At 38.5% G+C, this 8,060-nt stretch overlaps 1 protein-coding gene across 1 annotated transcript; it reads right to left on the bottom strand.

The window, feature by feature from the left end:
• Window positions 1-6,186: 6,186 nt before the first annotated feature.
• Window positions 6,187-7,596, bottom strand: LOC100668002 (olfactory receptor 5V1-like). The gene has a single exon (XM_003418486.3). The coding sequence runs from the start codon at window positions 7,283-7,285 to the stop codon at window positions 6,338-6,340; it is 948 nt and encodes a 315-aa protein (XP_003418534.2). The 5' UTR covers window positions 7,286-7,596; the 3' UTR covers window positions 6,187-6,337.
• Window positions 7,597-8,060: the final 464 nt, after the last annotated feature.

Below are 8,060 nucleotides of genomic sequence, written 5' to 3'. Positions count from 1 at the left end.
TGTTTGCTATAGGTTTTTTGTTTTTTTTTTTTTAAGAAGCTGTTTATTATACTTGGAAGATTTCTCTCTATTATCCAAGAATTTGTATCATAAGTGGAAGCTCTGATGGCACAGTGGTTAAGTGCTCTGGTGCTAACCAAATGGTCAGCAGCTCGAATCTACCAGCCACTCCTTGGAAACCCTATGGGTCAGTTCTAATCTGTCCAATAAGGTCATTATGAGTCGGAATGGACTTGACGGCAATAGTTTTTTGGTTTTTTTTTTTAATTGTACTTATGTTGCTATTTCTGCTTCTTTATATAGGCTTATATTTAAAAAAAAAAAAAGTTCACATTTAGCATGGCAAGAGCACCCACTTGCAATAATGGATGACAGCCTTTCTCATGTTATGGAGGATACTAACCCTACCTACTCACTTACCTTTGCCTTAATATTGCCAATATGTTTATCCATTCTGGGTCCTTCTTAGGAGATTTTTTTTTTTTAGTCTGAAATTTCAGCTCAATAATACAATGTTTGTTTATTTCCTTCCAGATTTACATTCTGTCTATTGAATCTTTAAGTATTTCTTTGTTTATAACCAGAGCTTCTAATTGATTGCTTTTATAGTCTCACGTTTCTACATAAAGTTCCATTCCAATTTCCACTCTTTTACATTGAAAACATTTCTTTTATATATATATATATATATATATATATATATATATATATATATATATATATATATACAGTAGTTGAATTCCCTTTGGCCAATATTGTTAGATACTATCAAGATGGTTCTGAAATGTAGAGACCCCATGTGCAACAGAATGAAACACTGACTGGTCTTGCGCCATCCTCACGATTATTGTTATGCTTGAACCCCTTGTTGCAGCCACTGTGTCAATCTACCGGGTTGAGAATCTTCCTCTTCTTCACTGACCCTCTGTTTTACCAAACATGATGTCCTTCTCCAGGAACTGGTCCTTCCTGATAACATGTCCAAAGTACATGAGACACTTCTAAGGAGCATTCTGGCTGTTTTTCTTCTAAGACAGATTTGTTCATTCTTCTGGCAGTCCAAAGTATATTAAAAATTCTTTGTCAACACCATAATCCAATCATCAATTCTTCTTCCATCTTCCTTGTATATTGTCCTGTTTTCTCACACATATGAGGTGATTTAAAATACTACGGATTGGGTCAGGCGCACATTAGTCCTCAAGGTGACATCTTTGCTTTTTAATACTTTAAGTAGGTCTTTTGCAGAAGATTTGCCTAATGAAATATATCATTTGACTTTTTGACTGCTGCTTCCATAGGTGTTGATTATGGATCCAAGTAAAATGAAATCCTTGACAACTTCAATCTTTTCTCCATTTATCATGTATTGTTTATTGGTCCAGTTGTGAGGATTTTTCTTTAGATTGAGGTGTAATTCATACTGAAGGCTGTAGACTTTGATCTTCATCAGTAAGTGCTTCAAGTCCTCTTCACTTTCAGCAAGAAAGGTTGTATCATCTGGGTATCACAGGTTGTAAACAAGTCTTTCTCCAATCTTAATGTTGTGTTCTTCTTCATATGTCCAGCTTCTCAGATTATTTGCTCAGCATACTGATTGAATAAGTATGGTGAAAGGATACGACCATGACATATACCTTTCCTGATTTTAAACAATACAGTATTCCTGTTTTGTTCAAAAGGCTGCCTCTTGGTCTACGTATAGGTTCTGCATGAACAAAAGTGTTATGGAATTTCCATTCTTTGCAATGCTACCCATAATTTGTTATGATCCACACAGTTCATGCTTTTGCATAGCCAATAAAACACAAGTAAACATCTTTCTGTTGCTCTCTGCTTTCAAGAAAAATCTATTTGACCCTAGCAATGATATCCTTCTTTCCACGTCCTCTTCTGAACCTGGCTTGAATTTCTGGCAGCTTACTGTCTATGCACTGCTGCAACAGTTTTTTGAATTATTTTCAGCAAACTTTACTTGTGTGCACTATTAATGGTATTGTTTGATAATTCCTGCATTCTGTTGGTCATCTTTCTTTGAAATGGGTACAAATATGGATCTCTTTCAGTTGGCTGGCCAAGTAGCTGTCTTCCAAATTCCTTGGCATGGACAAATGATAGCTTCCAAAGTTTTATCCGTTTGTTGAAACATGTCAGTTGGTATTTCATCAGCACCTGGAGTCTTTTTTTTTTTTTTAACCCATGTCTTCAGGGAAGCTTGGACTTCCTCCTTCAATACCATTTGATCTTGATCATATGCCCCTTCCTGAAATGGCTGAAAGTTATCCAATTCTTCTCGGTGCAGTGATTCTGTGTATTCCTTCCACCTTCCCTTGATGATTCCTGCATCATTCAATATCTTGCTGATAGAATCCTTCAGTTTTACAATTTGAAACTTGAATTTTTTTTCAGTTATTGCAGTTTAAGAAATGATGTATGTAAACAATAGCCTTCCAGAGGATAAAATAACTAGAAATAAATGTAGCCAGAGATGTAAAAGACTTATATAAGGATAACTACAAAACACTACTCCAGGAAACCAAAAGAAAGACCTATATAAATGGAAACACATACCATGCTCATGGATTGGAAGACTTAACATTGTGAAAATGTGCCTACTACCCAAAATGATATGTAGATATAAAGCATCCTTATCCAAATCCCAATGACATTCTTTAACCAAATGGAAAAACTAATCTACAACTTTACATGCAGAGGAAAGAGGCTCCGAATAGCTAAAGTATTATTGAAGAAGAGCAAAATAGGAGGTCGCACACTTCCTGATCCCAGAACTTAATATACAACCACTGTAGTCAAAACAGCCTGTACTGGTACAACAACAGATGCATAGGCTAAAATACAGAGTTGAGAGCCCAGTAGTAAATTCACCAAGGAATGGACAGCTGATTAAGAGTCATGGAGCATTCCACAAGGGAGAGATAATCTCTTTAACAAATGGTGCCGGAAAACTGGATATCCATTTGCAGAAAAATGAAACAGAACCCATACTTCTTCATACCATGCACAAAATCTGACTCAAAATGGATAAAATGCTTAACCATTAAACCTAAAATTATAAAGTTCCTGGAAGATAACATAGTAACAAAGCTAGGAGTCCTAATCTATCGCATAAATACACTATCAAACATAACTAAAAATGCACAAACAACAGAAGTTAAACTACATAACTGGGACCTCCTAAAAACTAAATACTTATACTCATCAGAAGAATTTACCAAAGGAGTAAAAAGAGAATCTACTGACTGGGAAAAAATCTTTTTGCGACAACATATCTGACAAAGGTCTGATCTCTAAATATATAGAAAACTTCAACACCTCAACAACAAAAAGACAAACAATTAAATCAAAAAATGGGCAAAGTACATGGCCATGGACTGAATTATGTCCCCCCAAAAATGTATGAATCAGTTTGGCTAAGCCATGGCTCCCTGTATTGTGTGGTTGTCCTTCATTTTTTTATTGTAATTTTATGTTAAAGAGGATTAGGGAGGTATTGTAACACCACCCTTACCTAGGACACATCTCTGATCCAATTTAAAGGGAATTTCCCTGGGGTGTGGCCTGCACCACCTTTTATCTTACAAGAGATAAAAGGAAAAGGAAGCAAGCAGAGAGATGGGGGCATCATACCACCAAGAAAGCAGCGCTGGGAGCAGAGCGTGTCCTTTGGACCTGAGGTTCCTGCGCTGAGGTGCTTCCAGACCAAGGGAAGACTTATGACAAGGACCCGCCTCCAGAGCGGACAGAGAGCGAAAGCCTTCCCCTAGAGCCAGCACCCTGAATTCAGGCTTCTAGCCTACTGGACTGTGAGAGAACAAACTTGTCTTTGTTAAAGCTATTCACTTGTGGTATTTCTGTTATAGCAGCACTAGATGACTAAGACAGACATGGACAAGATTTTTACCAAAGAAGATATTCAGGAGGCTAAAAAACACATGAAGAGATGCTAGCAATCACTATCCATTAGAGAAATGAAAATCAAAACTATATTGAGATGCCATCTTACACATGCAAAAATGACACTGATTAAAAAAGCAGAAAACAGTAGATGCTGGAGAGGTTGTGGGGTGACTGGAACTCTTATACACTGCCGGTGGTATTGTCAAATGGTACAACCACTATGGAAAACAGTATGGTGCTTCCTCAAATAGCTAGAAATAGAAGTACCATATGATCCAGAAATCCCACTCCTTAGTATATATCCTAGTGAAATAAGAGCAGTGCCAGGAATAGACATATGAACAGCCATGTTTAATGCAGCATTATTCACAATAACAAAGTGATGGAATAGCCTAAGTGTCCATCAACAAATGAATTCATAAACAAGCCGTGGTACATACATAAAGTGGAATACTATGCAACAATAAAGAGTAATGATGAGTCCATGAAGCTTTTTATAATGTGGGTGAATCTGGAGGATATCATGCTGAGTGAGCTAATTCAATCACAAAAGGACACATATTGTATGGTGTCACTTTTATAAAAAGTCAAGAATAGATATACACACAGAAAGCAATGTTCTTTGATGGTTACCAGGAATAGGAAGGAGGGGAGGAGGATCACTTTCTAGATAGTAGACTCTTGTTATTTTTGGTGATGGTAAAGGCAATACCCAACATGGGTGAAGTCTACACAACTTGTTCAAGATAAATGAAGACACTAAGAAGTACACAAGAATAAGGAAAATTTCAGCAAATGCTATAACATATACAATTCTGGGAAACCCTGGTGGTGTAGTGGTTAAATGCTATGGCTGCTAATCAAAAGGTTGGCAGTTGAAACCTACCAGGTGCTCCTTGGAAACTCTGTGGGGCAGTTCTACTCTGTCCTGTAGGGTCTCTGTGAGTTGGAATCAATTCCACAGCAGTGGGTTTGATTTTTTATTTTGGTTATATTAGAGAATTAGGTATAGAAATAAAAATGAATATAAATATAGATAGTATAGGTAACACAAATGTAGATATGTGGATATATATGTAAGGATGTGTATAAGTATGGGTATAAGTATGGATATGGACACGGGTATACAATGTGGTAATAGATTCATGTTTACTTAAGAAAGACTAAGTTTGTTCCTCCTCTACCAGTGCAATTACTAACAGTTCCGTATTTACTCACAAAAAAAAATATCTATTTTTGTCTTAGTCACCTAGTGCTGCTGTAACAGAAATACCACAAGTGGATGGGTTTAACAAAGTTAAATTTATTTTCTCACAGTCTAGTAGGATAGAAGTCCAAATTCAAGGCATCAGCTCCAGGGGAAGGCTATCTCTCTGTCAACTCTGGAGGAAGATCCTTCTTGTCAACCTTCTCCTGGACTAGAAGCTTCTCTGCGCAGGAATCCCAGGTCCAAAGGACGTGCTCTGCTCCTGGTGCTTCTTTCTTGGTGGTATGAGGTCCCCGACTCTCTGCTTGCTTCCCTTTCTTTTTATCTCTTGTAAGATAAAAAGTGGTGCAGGACATACCCCAGGGAAACTCTCTTTACATTGGATCAGGAAAGTGACCTGGGTAAGGGTCTTATATCTCACCCTAATCCTCTTCAGCATAATCCAGTCCTGCCTCATTAACCACAGGCGGAGATTAGGATTTATAAGACGTAGGAAAATTATAATCACAAAAGGGAGGACAACCACACAATACTGGGAATCATGGCCTAACCAAGTTGACATATATTTGGGGGGGCCACAATTCAATCTATGACAGTTTTTAAGATAAATTTCACATTCCCAATAGATAGATATAGACATAGGTGTATAACCAAAAAAACCCAAACCCGATTGCAACTCATAGTATAGATAGATATAAACCTGCTGCCAAAGAGTACATTCCGACCCTATAGGACAGAGTAAAACTTCCCCATGGGATTTCCAAGGCTGTAATTTTTATGGAGAGGCCTGTTGGCACAGTCGTTAAGAATTTGGCTGCTAACCAAAAGGTCACAGTTTGAATCTACTAGCTGCTCCTTGGAAATCCTATGGGGCAGTTCTACGTCGTCCTATAGGGTCACTATGAGTTGAAATTGACTCCATAGCAACGGGTTTTAATCTTTATGGAAACAAACTGTCACATCTTTCTCCCTCTGAGTGGCTGGTGGGTTGGAACCCTTGATCTTTTGCTTAGCAGCTGAGCGCTTAACCACTGCTACGTTAGAGCTCCTTTTAGTTAGATATAACAATAGTTATACGTGTGTGTGTGTGTGTATAAATTTCTGTATATACATAGGTACGTCCTCTCTATGTCGATGTAAAATTATTATTCCTGTAAATTCTTCCAAACCTTCTTGTAAATTCAGATTAAGTAGAATGCTAAATGAGTTTTATCATCCTTGCTTTAAACATATCTTATGACATAAAACCTTTCTAAGTGCTCCTTTTACCTCCGTGTTTCTCAGGCTGTAGATGAGGGGGTTTAACATTGGTGTAATAACACCATACAGCATTGAGATGAGCCTGCCTCTGGCTGAGGAGTGGTGACTGGAGGAGGGGCGGATATAGGTAAATATCGTTGTACCATAGAACAAACAAACCACAAGGAGGTGGGAAGCACAGGTGGAGAAGGCTTTGCGCCTCCCTTCAGCTGACCTGATCTTCAAGATGGTGGATATGATGTAGATATAAGAGATACCAGTGATCAGGAATGTGCTGATGCCCAAGACACCTCCTAGCACTGAGACAAGCATTTCTGCCACATATGTGGAAGAGCAGGAGAGGGCCACCACTGGAGGGATGTCACAATAATACTGGTTGACCTGATTGGACTTACAGAAAGACAGGCGGAAAGTGAACACAGTGTGCAGAAGAGAATTGAGAAACCCTGATGCCCAGGTCCCTGCTGTGAGCTTCACACAGCGCCCCTTTGTCATGATGAGGGTGTAACGAAGGGGGAAACATATGGCCACATACCGGTCATAAGCCATGACAGCGAGAAGGAAGACTTCGGTACCTGCCAGGGCCACTAGGAAAAAAAGCTGCAAAGCACATCCAACAAAAGAAATGCTCTGATTCTTGGTTAAGAGGTTCTTGAGCATCTTGGGAACAGTAGCTGATGGACAGAAAATATCTAAGAGGGACAGATTTGCCAAAAAATAATACATGGGTGTGTGCAGCTTTTGCTCAGTCCCAATGGCAAGGAGAATGGCTCCATTTCCCACCAAGGTGACCTGATAGATGGCAACAAAGACCACAAAGAGAGGGTAGCGCACCTCTGGGAGGTCAGAGAGCCCTATGAGGATGAACTCTGTGATGGCAGTTTGGTTGTAGATATCCATGTCCTCTCTTCACAGGTGTCTTTCTGGAGGGAATGAAACCAACAGCCACAAGTTAGGCTCAAAACCAAGAAGCCAGGTGATGAGAAACACTTGGGAAATAGTGGGTGTGTGTTTGATGATGAATTATGCTAGCCCTAAAAAAAAAAAAAAGATTTCACATACTGCAACCACTGTATGCATGATATTTCTCAGACTATTTGTCCTCAGTTCCTAAACAAGAGCTATTTAAAATTTCTCGTCAATAAAACTATTGCTGATCCTTAACCCTTTCATGGGCAAATTTTTGTGTTTTTTGGGGGGAATTTTTGGTGTGTCTTTTTTTTTTTTTCACTAATAGAATGAATGGATGCTGGATCATTGTTTGTTGGTAATTTTTTTTTTTTTTTGAACTGGGCGCCATTTGCAGGCAGGGCATATCAATCCCATGTTACATGAAGCACATCACACACAGGGTATGTATCAGTCCCATGGCCTAGGAAGTTCATAACAATTTTTAATTACACTTGAGCCATATCTTACTCAACTTTACAAAAATACACCAAAATACACACAAAATACCAAATAAACATTGCACTAGCTGCACATAATTGTTATCAGTTTGATTTAGAGTGAGCCATATCACTGCTATGTTCGGTGAAGCACATCACAGCATAGAACATATTGATTCCTTGGCTCTGGGAGTGTATCACAAATGGTTTTCACACCCGAAATAACTCATGTACTTGATTATTTCTGAATGCTGGTAACTGTGTCTTCCCAATTACACAACAGAAAT

The sequence above is a fragment of the Loxodonta africana genome, chromosome 13 (assembly GCF_030014295.1).
Source record: "Loxodonta africana isolate mLoxAfr1 chromosome 13, mLoxAfr1.hap2, whole genome shotgun sequence".
Taxonomy (NCBI): domain Eukaryota; kingdom Metazoa; phylum Chordata; class Mammalia; order Proboscidea; family Elephantidae; genus Loxodonta; species Loxodonta africana.
The sequence above is the reverse complement of the archived record's forward strand: the minus strand, read 5'-3'. Positions and strand labels throughout refer to the sequence as shown.